This window comes from Danio rerio, chromosome 3 (assembly GCF_052040795.2).
Source record: "Danio rerio strain M-AB ecotype USA chromosome 3, GRCz13ab, whole genome shotgun sequence".
NCBI lineage: Eukaryota > Metazoa > Chordata > Actinopteri > Cypriniformes > Danionidae > Danio > Danio rerio.
In genome coordinates, this window is record NC_141023.1 from 5502839 (window position 1) to 5523464 (window position 20626).

General features: G+C 39.3%; 2 protein-coding genes and 1 long non-coding RNA gene across 5 annotated transcripts in view; 1 reads left to right on the forward strand and 2 right to left on the reverse strand.

Moving 5' to 3' along the window:
• Positions 1 to 306: 306 nt before the first annotated feature.
• On the reverse strand, positions 307 to 18653 carry sumo2b (small ubiquitin like modifier 2b). Of its 3 annotated transcripts, XR_015479744.1 has the most exons (5): positions 18583 to 18653; positions 16349 to 16480; positions 5579 to 6706; positions 3686 to 5466; positions 307 to 3284 (listed from the first exon to the last, which is right to left on the reverse strand). XR_015479744.1 is itself a non-coding variant. In NM_001003422.3 (4 exon segments), coding segments are annotated over 4 exon segments (291 nt in total). In that variant the 5' UTR covers positions 18604 to 18653; the 3' UTR covers positions 307 to 845.
• LOC147845464 (uncharacterized) lies at positions 6703 to 9284 on the forward strand. Its single transcript, XR_015480358.1, has 2 exons — positions 6703 to 8643; positions 8756 to 9284. It is a non-coding gene; the product is annotated as an uncharacterized LOC147845464 (long non-coding RNA).
• Positions 15529 to 20626, reverse strand: part of gga3b (golgi associated, gamma adaptin ear containing, ARF binding protein 3b) — an 81800-nt gene continuing 76702 nt past the window's right edge. The window contains exon 17 of the transcript XR_015480187.1: positions 15529 to 16308. The gene's annotated coding sequence lies outside the window, so the exon portion shown is untranslated. The remainder of the gene's footprint in view (positions 16309 to 20626) is intronic.

Sequence of the window (20626 nt, forward strand, 5' to 3'; positions counted from 1 at the left end):
GATCTATTTTCAAGACAAACGCATGGCAGCATCTTTGCAATAAATAATTATTTATATATAGTGATTATTATTGAGTCTTTTGTTTCATAAATAATTAATGTTTATTAAAATCTGCCTTTAATGTTTTCCCCTATAAAACTGTCCATTTAAACTGTCAAATAAAAGTAAATGTTAAAAACTTTTGTAATATTGTAAAAAAATATTTGGTGCAAAACAACAAGACATCTTTTATTTATTATGAATATGACATTTAAGTATGTTTATATAGATATAATTGTACTCGTGTGACTAAAACACATCTCCAGGTTTGATAAAAAGAGAATATTTTATTTTAACAAGAGATTATTGGACAATACAGACGGATGGCTGGGACTTGTCTGAAACATGAATTCCCTCGATTAACCACTGGAGTAGAAACATGTTGAACACAAGTGCCTCACTATACATGACCACTACGGTAAAACAAAAATAAAACCAATTAGTCTGAATGGAAACCCGCAGCTTTTGTGTCTGCTTGAGAAGTAACAGAGCAGAGCATCTATGCATTTATTTATCCACAATTTCAACTTGGCAAAAAAAAAAAAGGCCAGTGTGTGTGTGTGTGTGTGTGTGTGTGTGTGTGTGTGTGTGTGTGTGTGTGCTCGTATCTGAAGCAGAACAAACCCTGAACTCAAAAACACACACGGCTGGCTTTCTCACATGATCTGGCTGTGATAGTCCTGGAGCAGGAACCCTTTATGTACAAAACCAAAGAGGAACATGGTGAACATGAAATGGTGAAAACACTATACAACAGCAGGTACAGATGAGCAGAGAGAGAGAGAGAGATGTCGGTGGAGAGTTATTCAGATTCGGTGTCCTCCTGTCTGCTGCTGGAAAACGTCAATTGTGTCTTCATCCTCCATCTCCAACTGCGGGAACAACAACAACAACAGTCTATATTACAGTGTTTATATATCAGGGGTGTCCAAACTCGGTCCTGGAGGGCTGCGCTGCGTCCGAAACCGCAAACTTCCATACTATACAGTACGCCAAAATCAGTATGCGAGCCGAGTAGTATGTCCGAATTCATAGAATTCGAAAATCAGTATGCGAGAAGTACCCGAATGACTTACTACTTCCGGCGAGATTCCAGAGTGCGCATCCCATGCATGCTGCGCTATCCCATGATGCCCCGCGAGCGAATTCATGAATGGATGTAAAGCGACGCAACTGACGCAGGTAGGTCACGTGACCATGACAAAATGGCGGATGTAGTACGTTCGAATCCCATTCATACTTTTTACATTCATACTCTATAGAACATACTTTTCTAACGGCCGAGTAGTACGTTTAGATTGAAATGCAGTACTTACTGAGTAGTAGGCGGTTTCGGACGCAGCCCTGGTGTCCTGCATATTTTAGTTCCAACCCCAATTAAACACAACTGAATCAGCTAATCAAGCTCTTACTTAGTATATTAGAAACATCCAGGCCGGTGTGTTGAAGGAAGTTGGAGCTAAACTATGCAGGACACCGGCCCTCCAGGACTGAGTTTGGACACGCCTGGTATATACAGTTAAAGTCAGAATTATTAGCAAACCTATGCTCTTAGGTGTGAACCTAGCATAAAAGGCTTTTATAGCCTCTTTTGGTTCGCTGTGCTTTATGAAAGTAAAGCCTGGTTTATACTTCTGTATCAAGTGATTGGGGTAACCCACGGCGCATGCAAAACGTGTAGCTGTGCATTTATCCGCTTGTTAAGTGTGACGTCACGCGGAGCGGCTTCCGGGTCCAAGCGCTCTATTTAACCGAATGGGGAGACTCATGAAATGGTAATAATAAACGTTTACAGAGCGATTTAATGCTTTCGAAAGTCACGATCGCAATATATATGTCCATGCCTAATATCCGATGGCCAGAAAGTGATTCATTGTTTTATAAATTGTTAAATTTTTGGTATTTGTTATGCAGCAAGCCCAGAGATTGTTGTGTCCACTATGACTTTATGTAAAATTAACTTTAATGTGTGATAGGAATAAAACGTGATCATAAACGAAGGATTTCTCCACTCAAATGAATGGCGGCTTGGACCCGGAAACAGTATACATACGTCACAAACACGTCACCACTCAACAAGTGGATACTTCTGCGCGCTGTCTCTGTTGTTCTGCAATAACACTTCTGAAACGCTAGTTGGCAGTGAGGTGTTCCTCTGTGTCGAGTTTCTTTGCTGTTGTATTGTTTTTTCTCAGCGCTTCCTTAATGTACAAGTGGTGAAACTCGCTCAATTTGAGGCAGGAACCGGCCAACGTGCAACAACTTTAACTATGAGGTAAACACAAAACACGTCATGGGAAAACCTTCACGGGACTCCACACTTGTAAACAATCGGTCCAACGGACTTGCATGGCTCTCAGTCCCGCCCACACTCGTCAGCGCTGCCAAGCCGACCAATCACAAAGCTTGCGCTATGCGTCGTCACGACGTATAGTTACATTTTTTGAGAAGTGCGCGTCAACGTCGCCGACGGCCAAGGCAAGGACGATGCATCCACGCGTGCGCTTGACGCAGAAGTAAAAATCAGCCTTTAGGTGTGAACCTAGCATAAAAAGCTAATATCGCCCCCTGTTGGTTTGGTGTGCCTTATGATAGTAATTGTGAAATCACTCAATACATCAATACATTTTATACACAATACACGTATTTAACAACACATTTTACATGCCAATTTGCATGACAGCTGCACATATAATATTGTACATAGTAATATACAAACATATACGTATACTTGTCAATTAGTATATTTGCATTTACTACTTCTATTTTTAAATTAATTGATTATGGGTTTTTTTTGTCCTGTCTTTGTAATTCTGTCGCACAGTAGAAGCTTCAGTCAACAAAACAAATTCCTCGCAAGTGTGAACACACCTGGCAATAATACTCTTTCTGATTCTGAATTTTAACATGCGTCACGGTGAGTTATTGCGCTTTCATGTGGACAGTTTTATATTTAAAAATGAAAGCAAGGAAAATTAGGCTCATATCCTAAAAGTAGGGATGAATTGAAAATGTTAAGATCAGGTTCAGCAACTTGTTTTAATAAGAATTGTATAGGATCTAACATAGACGTTTTTGATTTGGAGGAATTCCCCAGTTTAGACAGTTCTTCCCCATCTGCTGCTTAAAATTACATATCCTAAAAGTAACGATTAACTCAAAACATTAAGAAGAGGTTCAGCAACTTCTGAAAAGAATTGTTTTAATAAGTTGGTCGTTATACACTGCAAAAAATGCTTTTCTTACTTAGATTTTTTGTCTTGTTTCCAGTCTAAATATCTAAAATTTCTTATGTCAAGAAGCATTTTCTAGACAAGCAAAACATATAGTCTTATTTTGAGAAATAAAATGCCAATATTAAGTGAGTTTTTCATTAAAACAAGCAAAATAATCTGCCAATGGGGTCAGCAAATTAATCTTGTTTTTTCTTTTGACGTAAGATTATTTTGCTTACCCCATTGGCAGATTATTTTGCTTGTTTTAAGGAAAAACTCACTTCATTTTGGCATATTATATCTCAAAACAAGACAATATGTTTTGCTTGTCTAGAAAATGCTTCTTGATTTAGGAATTTTTAGATATTTAGACTAGAAACAAGACAAAAAATCTAAGTAAGAAAAGCATTTTTTGCAGTGTAGGATCTCACATAGATGTTGTTGATATGGAGGAATTTACCGGTTTTAACATTTCTTTCATATCTGCTGTTGAAAATTTGGCACATATCCTAAAAGTAGGGATGAATTCAAAATGTTAAGAAAAGGTTCAGCAGCTTTTGAAAGCACTTGTTATAACAATGTGGTTGGTATAGGATTTATCATAGACATTGTTTATTTGGAGGAATTCACTAGTTTAGACAGTTCTTACTCATCTGCTGCAGAAAACTAGGCATATATCCTAGGCACAAGTAAGGTTTTACTTGTTATTCGGTAATAATACTCACTGAATTCTGAATATAAATTATTTTATTATCTAAATTTCATACAGATTTTTTTTTTTAAATATTAGTTTCAGGATGTTTGTATATAGTAAATATACAGTATTTAGTACTGCACTGAGTAAAATGGGATTTTAAATTTTTTTATTTCAATCTAATTTATTAATTCATTTTCTTTTCAGCTTTGTCCCTTCAATAATCTGGGGTCGCCACAGCAGAATGAACCGCCAACTTATCCAGCATACGTTTTATGCAGTGGATGCCCTTCCAGCTGCAACCCATCTCTGGGAAACATCCACACACACTCATTCACACTCATATGCTACGGACAATTTCGCCTACCCAATTCACCTGTACCGCATGTGTTTGGACTGTGGGGGAAACCGGAGCACCCGGAGAAAACCCACGTGAACGCAGGGAGAACATGCAAACTCCACAAAGAAACTCCGACTGACCCAGCTAAGGCTCAAACCAGCGGCCTTCTTGCTGTGAGGCGACAGCACTACCTATTGCGCCACTGCATCGCCCGTTATTTTAATGTAATGATTAATCAAAATCTTAAATAAAATTGTTATCATTGGGAACTTTTTTGTAGCATAAAAGGTGCCATGTGCAATCTAGTTTTTATTTTTAGACAACACAATACCACTGTTTTAACATCAGAAGAGCTAAGAAAACAACATGTGCTGCATTATTGTGTACATACACTAATATTAGATTAAAAAACAGCTATTGTCTAAAGCTGCTTTGAAGTGAAAATGAAACGAATATGCAATTAAACACTACAAAGGATTTGTCAGTGCAGCAATTTGTGCAACAGAGTCAGAAAGGAATCTGCCTCATTTTCAAGAATATATAATAGCACAGTGCAATTAGATTTAAATGTCTGCATGTGTTTAACACTGGCTTAGCAATCTGATCTGTGCATTCACTAACAGGTTTAGCCAGCCTCACCCTTTACTTTACGGTAAAAAGGTTTATTTGTGATGCAGTGCGGTCAGAAAACACACACAAGCAAGCACCACACCTGTACAGCAGACGTACCACTACAGCAAAAGTGGACAAAGACTGAGGCTGAGTGATGATGTCATACCTGTGTGGGCGTGTCTGTTTTGTTAATAGGCCGTGAATGAGTGATGTCATCCCTGTGTGGGCGTGTCTGTTTCGTTAGTAGGCTGAGTGAGTGATGATGTCATTCCTGTGTGGGCATGTCTGTTTTGTTAATAGGCCGTGAATGAGTGATGTCATACCTGTGTGGGCGTGTCTGTTTCGTTAGTAGGCTGAGTGAGTGATGATGTCATTCCTGTGTGGGCATGTCTGTTTTGTTAATAGGCCGTGAATGAGTGATGTCATACCTGTGTGGGTGTGTCTGTTTCGTTAGAAGGCTAAGTGAGTGATGATGTCATACCTGTGAGGGCGTGTCTGTTTCCTTAATAGGCTGTGAATAAGTGATGATGTAATGCCTGTGTGGTCGTGTATGTTTCATTATCAGGCTGTGAGTGAGTGATGATGTTATACCAGTGTGAGCGTGGTTGTTTCGTTAGTTAGGCTATGAAAGAGTGATGATGTCATACCCGTATGGGCATGTCTGTTTAATTATAAGACTGTGAGTGAGTGATGATGTCATACCTGTGTGGGCGTGTCTGTTTTGTTAATAGGCTTTGAATGAGTGTTAATGTCATGCCTGTGTGGGCGGGTCTGTTTCATTATCAGGCTTTGAGTGAGTGATGATGTCATATCTATGTGGGCGTGTCTGTTTCGTTAGTAGGCTATGAATAAGTGATGATGTCATACCCGTATGGGCGTGTCTGTTTCGTTAATAGGCTGAGAGTGAGTGATGATGTCATATCTGTGTGGGCAAGTCTGTTTTGTTAATAGGCGGTGAGTGATGATGTCATACTCGTGTGGGCGTTTCTGCTTTGCTAATAGGCTAAGTGATGATGTCATAAATGTGTGGGCGTTTCTGTTTCATTAATAGGCTGAATGAGTGATGATGTCACACCTGTGTGGGTGTGTCTGTTTTGCTAATAGGCTGTGAGTGATGATGTCATTCCCATGTGGACGTGTCTGTTTCGATAATAGGCTGTTAGTGATGATGTCATACCCGTCTAGGCGTGTCTGTTTAGTAAATAGGCTTAGAATGAGTGATGATGTCATACTTGTGTGGGCGTGTCTGCTTTGTTAATAAGCTGAGTGATGATGTCATAACTGTGTGGGCGTGTCTGTTTCATTAATTGGCTGAGTGAGGGATGAAGTCATACCTGTGTGGGCGTGTCTGTTTTTTTAATAAGCTGAGTGATGTTGTCATACATTAGTCGGTGTTTCTGTTTCATTAATTGGCTGAGTGAGTGATGATGACATACTTGTGTGGGCGTGTCTGTTTAGTTAATAGTCTTTGAATGAGTGATGATGTCATTCGTGTGTGGGTATGACAATGTAATACCTGTTTGGGCGTGTCTGTTTCGTTAGTCTGTGAGTGAATGATGATGTCATATCTGTGTGTCTGACAGTTTGCTCTGAGGGATTGATGCACAAAATAAGCCCCGCCCCCCCAACTTAACATACCATTTTAGTTAAAAGTGCATCTTCAAACTAATATAAAAGTCTCTGCAACTTCTGATTCACGCAGACTTTAATAGGCTGTGAGTGGTGATGTCATACCTGTGCGGGCGTGTCTGTCTCGTTAATAGGCTGTCCGTCAAACCGGAATCGAATTTGCCTCATTGTCAGTCCCTGGAAAACACACAAAGACACATAAAACCACATCAGTCCAGCCATGTCAGATCTACTGTGTAAAACCGCCTCCATAGACCCTGCATTAGAAACACCTGGCATAAGCGGTAATTCGTTTTCGTAATTTGATGCTACGACAATATAATACATACATAAATAGTAAAAAAATGTAAGGATATAAGATTATGATGACCATTAAAATCTTGAGAAAATGATCTATAACCATGAAAACTGAATACTGAATTATTCAACAAGCAAGTCAACAAAATAAAGGCATCATTAATATACAGGACATCCTCCTCATCAATCATCTTCACAGACGCCCCTTCCTTAAACGTGAGATAAAGTCTGCTGATCACGACTTCATGCGTCTGAGGATTTCCTGCGGTCTGAATGATCATGATCAGCTCAGGGCAGGGACTCTTCCTTCCCCGCTGTCCTACTTCTGCTGCTGGAGAAACTCACGGCGCCACAATCAGATTAAAGCTAGGCCGCTGCCAGGAAAACATGTTAGTGACCTGAAGATCACGCGTCTCCTCGTGGAGCATCTTAACCTCTGGTGTTTACAGCAGTAATAAAGCCTGTTTGTGTGTGTATGTGTGTAGAGGAGGGCCAATAATAGACTGCACACGCGAACATCTGATGCCAATATACATCACTCCAGCATCCACATTGCAATGTTAGCAATGTATTGTATCCTAATGTTTTACTTTTAATGCCATGTCAGCTTTATTGGCAAAAAATAACCATGGTTTCCGCTACATTCATTTTTCCATGGCGGGTTGCCACCCCAAAACTGTTCCCGCCATGGCTAGATTACAACTTCTCAGTCAAATCATTCAGTCGCGTTATTTATTTATTTTTTCAAATAGCGGGTGAAAATCGCACCAAAACATATTAAAGGGTAAGTGAATTTTAACAGCGCGAACTTCCCTGTAACCGACCGTAGTAGTGCTGTATTTGTTTAACACTTTAAGGTTACGTGCTGACTGACTTGCTGACTGACAGGTGCGTGATGTGCGAGGCCAGCAAACACGACGTATAGCCGTTTCACTTCATAGATATATACATTAGATGTCGCCTGGCCTATTGTTGTCTATTGGACGGAATGCGTCAATAGCGCCGCCATCTTGCTACAGGGTAGCGCTCCTTTGAAATGAATGCGGGACCAAGGTACAGTGGAGGACTGTGGCCATGCAAAGCCAGAGATATACACATATACACATATATCTATGATCGGGAGTTTTCCTGGATGTTAGTATGCAATTATTTTTTTTTAAATTACAAAACTTATCATTTTACATCACTTTTCTACATTGATGGATCAGTGACCGCACGGGCATTCCTGACAAAAGCTTGTGTTTGTGTGTATGGAAATGTACTATCCACCCTCCCTGTTAGATTTGATCTAATCCGTGTCCTGAAACACAGCTCCTCTCCTGCTTTCAATTCTCATACTGATGGAGGGAGCGATTCGTTTGTGAATGAATCTCCGTTATGAACGACTCCTTCACTAGCCGACAATAATACAAGTTTCTGGCAGCACAGCATCTCGTTGTCATATTTCTTTTGCATTGTTTGCTGATTTTATTCAACAAAACTATCATAAGCCGAGTGTTTAGTGTGAGTTGGAGCTGCTTTGCCCAATGGTGAATGCAGTAAGTGACTGTATTATCATCAATGACGTTACCTGATTAGCACAAAAGTTCAGAACATACAAAAACGTAAAAAACTTAATATTACCTATGAAATGTTCTGCCTTTGTGCTTTGTTTTCTTTGTTTGCTCGTTACTACATCCGTAGACAGTGCTAAAGTCCCGCATCTTCACGTAATCACACTGTCTTGACTAGTGCGGTTGAATGACGATTGTCCTGGGAGCACTGTACCAATGTGGCGGCGCTATTGACGCATGCTCAGGGTCCCTATGCGATATCTAGTATATATATTTATGGTTTCACTTTACTTCAGGACCCATTAATACTGCTCTGTAGATCTATTAAAGACGTTCATATATATATTCCCAGCAAATTTAACAAATATATATCTAGTATATATATTTATGGTTTCACTTTACTTCAGGACCCATTAATACTGCTCTGTAGATCTATTAAAGACGTTCATATATATATTCCCAGCAAATTTAACAAATGTGGGAGACATAAACGCACTAAATCGCACTTCAGTAGCGTTTATTTGAGAGCGCACAAGAAGATCTGTGCTTGAGCAGCTTATATTTGAGGGTGTGCATGAAGTTTTGTGCACGAGCAGAGGAAATCGGCGCGCAAGCACAGAGATTCGCATGCTCATAGGCTATTACATAAATGCGATCTCGACTTTTAATACTGCGCTCATGACATTTGTCATTAAAATTACGCCACAGGTAGTTGGTAGATCTGTGTAAAAAAGGGCTGCCGCCACAGCTGGAAAAAAATCCTAGAGGAAACACTGAATAACAATTCAGAATAATCCAGACATTCACTCATTCACTTTTTCTTGATTTATCAGGGGTCGCCACAGCATCCACACCACAATGCTGGTATCGTATCGAATCATATCATTTTTCGTATTACTTTTTTTTTAATAATTATTGTTTTAGGGCTTTTCACCTTTATTTGATAAAACAGTAGAGAATTGACAGGAAAGCATATGGAGCAGAGAGAGGGGAAGGATCGGCATAGGACCGCAAGGCAGAATCGAACTCGGGTCACCGCGAGCACCGGAGTTCATGTGTCGACGCACTAACCATTACACCACTGGCGCCGACTTTTGTATTACTTTTAATGCCACGTTAGCTTTATTGGCAAAAAAAAGCAATTCAGAATAATCCAAATATTCATTCATTCATCAAATCATTTGTAATGTAATGTAATGTAATGTGTTTCATATAGCGCATTTATTGTGTATGGCCATACACCCAAAGCGCTTCACAATCATGAGGGGGGTCTCTCCACACCACCATTAGTGTGCAGCATCCACTTGGATGATGCGACGGCTGCCACAGGACAACGGCGCCAGTGCAATCACCACACACCAGCTATTGGTGGAGTGGAGAGACAGTGATAGTGCCAATTCGCTGGAAGGGGATGATTGGGAGGCCATGATCGCAAGGGCCAATAGAGGGACTTTGGCCAGGACACCGGGGTTACACCCCTGCTCTTTCACGAGAAGTGCCATGGGATTTTTAATGACCGCAGAGAGTCAGGACCTCGGTTTAATGTCTCATCTGAAAGACGGCGCCCACTGACAGTATAGTGTCCCCGTCACTATACTGGGGCATTAGGACTCACACAGACCACAGGTTGAGCGTCCCCTACTGGCCTCACTAACACCACTTCCAACAGCAACCTAGTGTTCCCTAGTGGTCTCCCATCCAGGTACTAACCAGGCTCAGCCCTGCTTAGCTTCAGTGAGTAACCGGTCTTGGGCTGCAGGGTGACATGGCTGTGTTTATTCACTTTTCCTTGATTTATCAAGGGTCGCCACAGCATTCACATTGTAATGTTAGCTTTGTATCGTATTATATTGTATTGTCTCGTATAGTTTTATGTTTAATGCCACGTTAGCGTTATTGGCAACAAAAGTAACAATTCAGAATGATCCAAATATTCATTAATTAAATAATACACTTTTTCTTGATTTATCAGGGGTCGTCATAGTGGAATGAACCACCAACTACTCTGGCAAGCGTTTCCAGCCACAACCCAGTACTGGGAAAATAATCCGAAAATAATAAATGCAATACCAACCATTCAAATAAACAAATAAAAATGTTAACGTACACCAGATTTTTTAGCATTTGTTTGCTTATGTTCGTATTATTTCTTGTCCATTGATTATTGTGTTTTTTATGGGTAATGCAAGGTTTTGTTTGTTAAACCTGCACTTAAAAAAATGCCTCGGAGGGATCAATGTTTGCGCAGTTTTTACATAACATGACAAAGTTGTTTTATAATAGGCAAAAAGTGCGATTTGACATAAAGGTCTAATTGTAATCTCCCTGATATTGTAATTTAATATTAATTAAAGTCAAGCTTTATCTCTTTATTATTAATAGTGTGCATATAGTGTTTCATATATACTCTCACCGGCCACTTTATTAGGTACACCTGCTCATTAATGCAAATTTCTAATCAGCCAATCACATGGCAGCAACTTAATGCATTTAGGCATGTAGACATAGTCAAGACGATCCGCTGCAGTTCAAACCGAGCATCAGAATGGAGAAGAAAGGGGATTTAAGTGACATTGAACATGGCATGATTGTTGGTGCCAAATGGGCTGGGTTGAGTATTTCAGAAACTGCTGATCTACTGGGATTTTCACGCACAACCCTCTCTAGGGTTTACAGAGAATGGTCCAAGAAAGAGGAAATATCCAGTGAGCGCCAGGTCTGTGGGCGCAAATGTCTTGTTGAAGCCAGCCAGAGGTCAGAGGAAAATGGCCAGACTGGTTCCAGCTGATAGAAAGGCAACAGTAACTCAAATATGCACTCGTTACAACCAGGGCCGGCGCGTCCATAGAGGCGACCTAGGAGGCAGAATAGAGAGGGCGGCGTTCGCGACACTAACCTCGCCACCCGCGCCCTCAGTTATATCCGCATCTGGGGCGGCAGAATAGAGAGGGCGGCGTCCGTGACAGCTCCCCCCACCCCCTTTCAATTTAGGGTTGTGGGGGGCGTGACCATCCTTTGCCTAGAGTGCCAGTTCAGCTTGCTCCGGCCCTGGTTACAATCGAGGTCTGCAGAAGAGCATCTCTGAATACACAACACATCCAACCTTGAGGCGGATGGGCTACAGCAGCAGAAGACCACACCGGGTGCCGCTCCTGTCAGCTCTAACCATCATGTAGACAGAGAGCCGCATTCACAACACAACCTGCGTCAGGCCCTTATCTGCGTGCTTGACTTCTGCTTTAATGAAGATAAACCTGGTTCACATACACTGAACAATATGATCAAATATCACATTTTAATGCAATAATGCAAATGTCAAACGCTGAACACTTCATGCACTTAATGTTCACATAGTGGAAGGGGAGGAGCTACTGATGAAGGGGAGGAGCTATGGGCCTCTGAGGTCAACACTATGAAGGTGCAGGCCCGGAGACCAAACCGCACGCTCAAGCCGCCTTTCCACTGCACACGACATTTGGACACGACTGTCGGAATACGCCCCCTTGTGGCAGCCGCACAGTATTTTCAGTGTTGACGTGCACCACGAGGGAGAAGCTGATTCTCACGGTGTCAGAAATAAAGGAGGGCAAAAGCAAGAGCCTTTATTCTCTGTGTGTTTACATGGTTTAATGAATGAATGAATACTAGAAACTCATAGACCGCTAAAATATTGGAGGGAATGTGGAGACAACATTTAAAAATATATTTTTATTACTTTCTTACTTACATTTATGAACAGAAAAGTTTTTTTTTTTCAATATAGACTTTTTATATTTAAAAAAATAACCAAATAAACTCCTATTTCTCATCTCGCGCGCACGGATCTGCTTGGACAACACTGGAATACATCATATCCGGTCGGCAGGTCGCATACGACCTAGTCGCAGGAGTTCAAATATTTCAACGGATCCGCAGCTCGATTCGGATCCGAATTTTCCGCATACGGAGATGATCGGAACTCAACGCAGCTCCCGGACTGCTCTCCATTGGAAATGAACGACTTCCGGTCTGTCGCTCTTCGTTTGTCGTGTGCAGTAGAAAGGAGGCTTCAGACCTGCTCGCTCGGACGGATCAGACCTGCACTTCCAGACCTTCACAGTGCCACCTGCTGTTCAAAAGATCGACTAACCTGAATTCAGCTGCTTCTGAATTGTAACTTAAACAATTTTTCTACAATAAAATTCAAAGAAAAATGGTGAAAAATAATAATTGGAGTAATAATTATTTGTTTACCTAGAAAATAACATCAAATAAAATAAACACTTTACATTCTTGTTGGGGAGATTTTTCATTTCTAGGGCAAAAAACTGGAAATATCTGCAGCATTTGGTGTTTTAGTGTTGGCAGAGACCGCTCTTTTTGAATTGTAATATCAATCTGGGAAAAAATACACAAGTCACAAGCTCATATTGTAAACTCTATGCAGATTAACTGATATTTTGGTTTCCAAAAAACGTATTTGTAATCATTACAGAACATATTAATAATTGATAAACTGTTATTGTGTAACTGTTATTGTCTTTGGTAGCACTTTCAGATAGATAATACAGTAATACGTACAGTAGACCTACATAGCACTAAAATATTTCAAATAATAAGGTCGCTGGACAACATTCACACTCCTAGAACTACAAATCTGCCATGGTTTGGACTACAACACCCAGTCATGCCACGCACACACAACCGGTTCCAGATCCAGACTGATTACACCCTCACAGCTGAAACTACTCACAGACTGATAGTTGTCCATCGACCTCTGGTGGTTAGAGAACGCTGGTGATCATGACAATCGCGTTATATATTAAACATTTTATTTTAACATTTTTACTTTAAAGTTTTTTTTTATTTTGCCAGAAATCATTGCTAGAAAAGTGTCCAAGAAAGGTACAATAATACATAAAATAAGAGCAAGGTGTAAATGTCATTAATAATGCTCTTTTGACACTAATTTTGATCAAATCAAACACTAAAATAATTGTTAGTGTAATATTTTACGCCACATTGATTTATGCCATAAAACCTGGTCATTTTCCGGAATCGCTTTAAAAATCAATAACCTTACTGGCGTGTCTGAAGTTGCTACTAGAAAGTTCTGGTCTGAGCGTGCAGTTGGGTCTAAGTACCTGCCGCTTCAACCAACCCAACAGCAGGTGGCGCTGTCTGAGAAAAAGATAGGTCTGTGCGTGCAGGTCTGAGCGTGCGGTTGGGTCTCCGGGCCTGCAGCTTCACCTTACTCTCTGAGGTAGATTACTTCATTCAAATACGGTTAAACTCATAGTGTGTAATTTGGAACCAAGTTTTTTTAAATGTACTGAATTGAACACTTCATGCCCTCAGCGCTCATAGTTTTGCTCAGGTAGCAGAAGGGGAGGAGCTACTTGTGAATGGGAGGAGTTATTGGATGCTGATGTTGGATTTATTAATCTGTTTTGGATTGTGTGAGCAAAATTATCCCTTTTGATTATAAGTGATTATGGCACCGCCAGGTGGTGAATATGGTTTGTATAATGTAATATAATATAATGTAATGTAATATAATATAGGCCACATGGTGGCTTAGTGGTTAGCACTGTCGCCTCACAGCAAGAAGCTCACTGGTTCGAGCCTCGGCTGGGTCAGTTGGCGTTTCTGTGTGGAGTTTGCATGTTCTCCCTGCGTTCGCGTGGGTTTCCTCTGAATGCTCCGGTTTCCCCCACAGTCCAAAGACATGCGGTACAGGTGAACTGGGTGGGCTAAATTGTCCGTAGTGTATGAGAGTGAATGAGTATGTATGACTGTTTCCCAGAGATGGGTTGCAGATGAAAGGGCATCTGCTGTGCAAAAAAGCGTGCTGGATAAGCTGGCGGTTCATTCCGCTGTGGCAACCCCGGATTAGTAAAGGGACTAAGTCGAAAGGAAAATGAATGAATGAATATGGAATGATTTGTAGCTTGGTCAATTATTTCTCTAATCTGGAAACCGTTAAACGTCACACAGACATCTGCTCCGCCTTCTTTTGAAAAAGAGCACAATCTCATTTGAATTTAAAGCAACAGACACCAAAATAGCACGATTAAAATTTAAAAAGGTCCATTTCCGAGAGTTATAAATCAATATTTGTGTGGTATTTTGAGCTGAAACTTCACACAAACACTCTAGCGACATCAGAGACTTATTTTAAATCTCATAAAAAGAGGCATGATAGGTCTCCTTTAAACATAAATAACCCAAAAAAGCTGCATGTGCTTATAAGCTGTTAATTTGAATGCTTTTCAACAAAATAGTGTCTCATTTTAAAAAGGACGCTATTAATAATTGATGGATTCATTTTAAGCAGCCGCCATTAGCAAAGCAGACCAAGGATAACTTGTGCTTAAAAATGCAAGGGTCATGCATTAAATACCACGTGTGTGCTTGAAAAATGGCCACTTCCTTACTAGGTAAATCCTGGAAACAAGATGTGTTCTGCAATACTGAAAAGACGTTTCTCCAAAAACTGGAAAGAAAATTAAACCTATAAGAATCAATTTGGGCGATGCAGTGGCGCAGTAGGTAGTGCTGTCGCCTCACAGCAAGAAGGTCGCTGGTTCGAGTCCCGGCTGGGTCAGTTGGTGTCTCTGTGTGGAGTTTGCATGGGTTTCCTCCGGGTGCTTCCACAGTCCAAAGACATGCTGTACAGGTGAATTGGGTAGGCTAAATTGTCTGTAGTGTATGTGTGTGAATGAGCGTGTGTGTGTATGTGTCCCAGAGATGGGTTGCAGCTGGAAGGGCATCCGCTGTGTAAAACGTGTGCTGGATTAATTGGCTCAGTGGTTCATTCCACTGTGGCAACCTCTGATTAATAAAAGAGACTAAGAAAATGAATAAATGAATGAATGAAGAATCAATTTGGATTTTTAAGTGGCATTAAAAAAAATAAGGGGGAAAAATGGATGTCTATATTAATGGAAAAATGGATGTCTATATTAATAAACCAATGGTTTTTATTTATAAAATATATGGGACTAAGATTTTGGTTTATTTCTGTTCTTTTGTGTTTACATTTTAAAACATGTTATTATTTATTTTATATTTGACTTTTTTTGGAGCAATTTAAATGAACAAATCAAAATATGAACAATATATCATTAAAATATTTAATATTGCATTTTATTGTTGACAAATTTCTCTATAGCCCCTTTCACACAGTGATACCGGTAAATATCCGGAAAATTTCCGGAACTACTTTACCGGTGAATTCTAAAAAGCGCTGTTCACACAGGCGAGGACGTTACGGAATTTTTCCGGAAAACAGCATTCACACATCCATCGCAAAATGCCGGTAAATTCTGACATCATTAACCAGAAATGACCTCTAAACGGCTGCGCTTGTGTTTGTAAACATTTGACTAAATTACAAACTCTTCGGATGGATCAGTATTGAGTACAACTCTAATGAAAACATAGAGAAACACTTTCGCATGTCGAGATGTTCATGATATGTGTGTGTGCTGGCGCTATGGGCGCTCACGGGCACACGCAAAGCTTGAAGGTAAACAAACAACGGATTATCATAAACATTTTATCGATAATTATTTACACAGCATTAAGAAGGAACATAAAAACGTGATCTGACTAACATCTAGCAGCTAAAGGTGTCTGGAAAAAATATTCAAAGGCTTTTATTCTCATAAACCGAGCGCACGTGAATGCGTCAGACTGTTGTGATTGGCTAAAGCAGACGTCTCACGTCAGCCCGTTCTAGACGTGGACGCGCTTATTACGGCAATCTTCCTTCTGCATTCACACAGCGCAGCATTCCGGCAAATTGCCGGTAATGTTACAACTTCTCTTTCCGGAAAATAGCCAGAACGAATTTACCGGTATTTTCAAAAAGGGCCTGTTCACACATACAACCTTTCCGGAAAATTGCCGGTAATTTTCCGGAAAGGTCTGTATGTGTGAAAGGGGCTTATATTGTGTGTGTGTGTGTGTGTGTGTGTGATCTCACCTGTCTCTCGCAGTAGGCCTTCATGAGTTTGCTGAGCGGTGTGTGTCTCTTGATTTTAAACTGGACCACCGAGCCGTCCTGACCCGCCACCTTCAGGTTGATGTGGTCGTTGTTTTCTGTCTTTACACCCTCCTGACAAAACAGCGGAAGAGATTATAAATGAACAACATCCGATATCTTTCCCAGTGAATTGGGTAGGCTAAATTGTCCGTAGTGTATGAGAGTGAATGAGTGTGTATGACTGTTTCCCAGAGATGGGTTGCAGCTGAAAGGGCATCTGCTTCGTAAAACTAAATATGCTTCATGAGTTGGCGGTTCATTCCGCGGTGGCGCCCCCTGATTAATAAAGGGACTAAGCCGAAAAGAAAATGAATGAACACCCAATATCCTCAATAACCAAAAATACTTTCATATTAGGACTGCACAAGACTGGAAAAATCTGATACGGGCGTTATTTTATTTTTCTGCAAATATGTATTGCAATGCAGGTTGGCTCAGTGGTTAGCACTGTGGCCTCACAGCCAGAAAGTCGCTGCTTCAAGCCCCTACTAGGTCAGTTGGCATTTCTGTGTGGAGTTTGCATGTTCTCCCCATGTTGGCGTGGGTTTCCTCCGGGTGCTCTGGTTTCCCCCACAGTCCAAACACATGCGCTACAGGTGAATTGGATTAGCTAAATTATCCGTAGTGTACGAGAGTGTGTGTGAATGAGTGTGTATGGGTGTTTCCCATTACTGAGTTGCTGCTGAAAGGGCATCCGCTGTGTAAAAACATATGCTGGAATAGTTGACGATTCATTACACTGTGGCGCCCCCTGATGAATAAAGGGACTAAGCTGGAGAAAAATTAATGGAAGTATTGCGATATGAATACAGTTTCACCAGATGATTTGAACAGCTCCATCTGATGTTTTTCCTGGGAACAACATTCAGATACAGAAATTAAATAATCACAATGCAAAAAAAAAAGTTTACTTATAGAGTTTTTTGTCTCATTTCTAGTCTAAATATCTAAAAAATGCTTAAAATCAAGTACAAATATTTGGTTTTCCTTTTTTAAAACAAGTATTAGGTTAAAATTAGGTTACTTTTCCATTAAAACAATGCAAAATAGTCTACTCTATCTTATATTTTAGCTTAAGTTTTTAGTCTATAAACAAAACAAAAATTCTTAAATATAATATATTTGATAAAACTCAAAATTGCACATCCTACAGTGTGACTATTGCAAATGTGTACATTGCCATTTTGATGCTGCTAGAAATTGTGCAGCCCTATTTCACATTCTTTACAATGCCTCAGTCGCCTGTGGCTAATTAGCATAATTGTTTATTGTATATTGATTAAAATAAGCTGTGAATTCACGTCACATGACAGTTATGTGGACAGGGAAGGCTGGAGGATAACTAATGACTGAATAATTCACACAAAAATGTAAAATTCTATAATTTCCCCACCTTTATGAGTTTCATTCTTCTGTTGAACACAAAAGAAGACAGTTTGAGGAATACTGGAAACCTGTAACCATTGACTTCCATGGTATTTGTTTTTCCTACTATGGAAGTTAATGGTTACAGCTTTCTATAATGTCTTCTCTTGTGTTTAACAGAAAAAGAAACTCATGAGGGAAAGTAAATAGTGAGTAAACTTTCATTTTGGTGTGAACTATCCCTTTAACTATTTTTATGATGCATATTAATGGTGACTCTGATTAATTTAGCATAAAAGGAGATTTAATCCTCATCCAGAATACATTTTATTTAACTTATGCCTCTTAAAATCCATTTTTAAATGAAAATAAATCACTCCAAGATTAAAAAATCATCTTAATTAGCAATGTGTGCTGTGTTTCACGTGATGGATGCTCACATTGGAGTCTATTCAGCTCACATCATCAACAAAAATCTACTTTTCGTCAGGTTTTAGTGGGTAAACACTGAAAGCTCGCACAAAATGTGCGAAATATGTCAAGTATTGCACGGTTTCATCTTATTTTATGTGTATTATTTGTATTTGAACGCGTCTGTGAGTGTCACGCGCGGTGTGAGCTCGCCGCGCGCGTTCACACGTCTTCTTCCGGTGTTTCTGAAAGCGGCAGTTACAGTATTTATCCACTACGCGCGATATTTCACATTAAAAATCACCCCATCTGTGTATTTTCACGTTTTCACAGTCGCTCCCACAACTCGAGCTGTGAATAAAAATAAATAATCCTTCCTTTTTTTAATCGCCACTCACCTTGGGTTTCTCGTCGGCCATGGTTATTGTATTTGCGCTTCTCTACGCCGCCACACAAAGACTCCGCGGGGACGCGCACGTCCGCGCGCCCGATTAAAAACAGGCGCGGCGTGCGCGATCACGAGAGGCGCGCCCGTTGTCCGCGTTAAGTCGCGATTGGGCAAAGCAGGGCACGTGTCGTCGGGTGATGCGCAACGATGATGTCATGCGCGGCACCGGGGTGAAGAAGGAACATGCACGCGCACTCGTGCACTACATCTCGTCTTGTAAAAAATGTGAGACCAAATATCACCAGAAATAACACAAACTATTAATATTTTTATACATCAAGCACCTTATATGATCAAATATTCGACAGATATATCTTTAAGAATGATGTTTAATAAGTATATTGTGACTATTTGTGAGGGAATGATTCAGGTCTCCTCACTCTGGAGAGGGAAGGGAAGCCATTTTGTTCTTGATGAAATTCGGAGATAAGCAGATGCACCTCTAACATTACTTCAGGATAACTCAAAACAGATGCCAGGAAAAGAGGTTAACTACAACACATGAGTGAGATTATTTACACTAACATAATAGTGAATAAAACCGCTTATGTAAAACAAGATTTTAGCTCTTTAAAAAGGACAGTGAGTAAATATTAGGACTATATACAGCTTAATATTTCAAAGACACGTTACATTAATGAGAATTTTATTATTGTTATAATAATAATAATAATAATTATTATTATTATTATTGTTGTTGTTGTTGTTGTTGTTATTGTAACAATAATAAAAATCTAATTATTGTAACGTGTCTTTAAAATATTAAGCTGTATATAGTGTTAATGTTTACTCATTGTCCATTTTAAAGTCCATTGTCCATTATTATTATTATTATTATTATTATTATTATTGTTGTTGTTATTATTATTATTATTATTATTATTATTATTATTTTATGAGTTTTTGTGATATATCAGGAAATAAAATCCTTAATTACACAATAGTTTAAATTTATGCAAATGTACTAAATATTTATTTCAATATAAAAATAAAAAAATATTTTTAAATAATATACAAAGATATTTTTCAACTGTACAATAATATTAGATTTTTTATCCTTTTTGTTTTACATTAGATATCCTATAAAGTTAATTTTAACAGCTAAAATGTAATAATTGTACTGGCCTCCAAGTGTTTGGAGAACAGCGTCACACACCATCTGAATATTAAAAATTATTTCAAAAACGAACTATTAATTTTTACTCTGATTTTATGCATAATATAAAAGCACACTTACTAAACACTACGGATGAATTAGAATCAATTAGCGTAATAATACGCATACAGTTGCTGTTGATTAAAACCGTCATTATTTTGTTCTTGATGAAACACTGAGATAAGCAGATGCACGTACCTCTAACATTATTTCAGAATAACTCAAAACAAGTGCCAGTAGAAGAGACTAACATATATTGTGACAGACATAATTGTGAATAAAACTGCTTATGAGAAACAAGATTTTAGACCTTTAAAATGGACAGTGAGTAAATATTAAGACTATATACAGCTTAACATTGTGTATAAACACGTTACAATAATGAGAATTTATTATTATTAGTTTTTTAGTGATATATCAGGGAGTAAAATCATTAATTACACAATAATTTACATTTATGCAAATGTGATATATATTTTTTTAATATACAAAATAAAAATATTCTAAAATAATATACAGAAAAAATGTTTTACATTAATTTTAACAGCTTAAATGCAATAATTGTTATGGCCTCCATGTGTCTGGAGAACAGTGTCATACGGTATCTGAATAATAATAATTATTTTTTTCTTTTTCGGCTTAGTCCCTTTATTAATCTGGGATCGCCACAGCGGAATGAACTGCCAACTTATCCAGCATGTGTTTTACGCAACGGATCTCTGGGAAACATCCATACACACTCACTCACGTTCATACACTACAATTCACCTGTACTACATGTGTTTGGACTGTGGGGGGAAACCAGAGCACCCGGAGGAAACCCACGGGAATGAAGGGA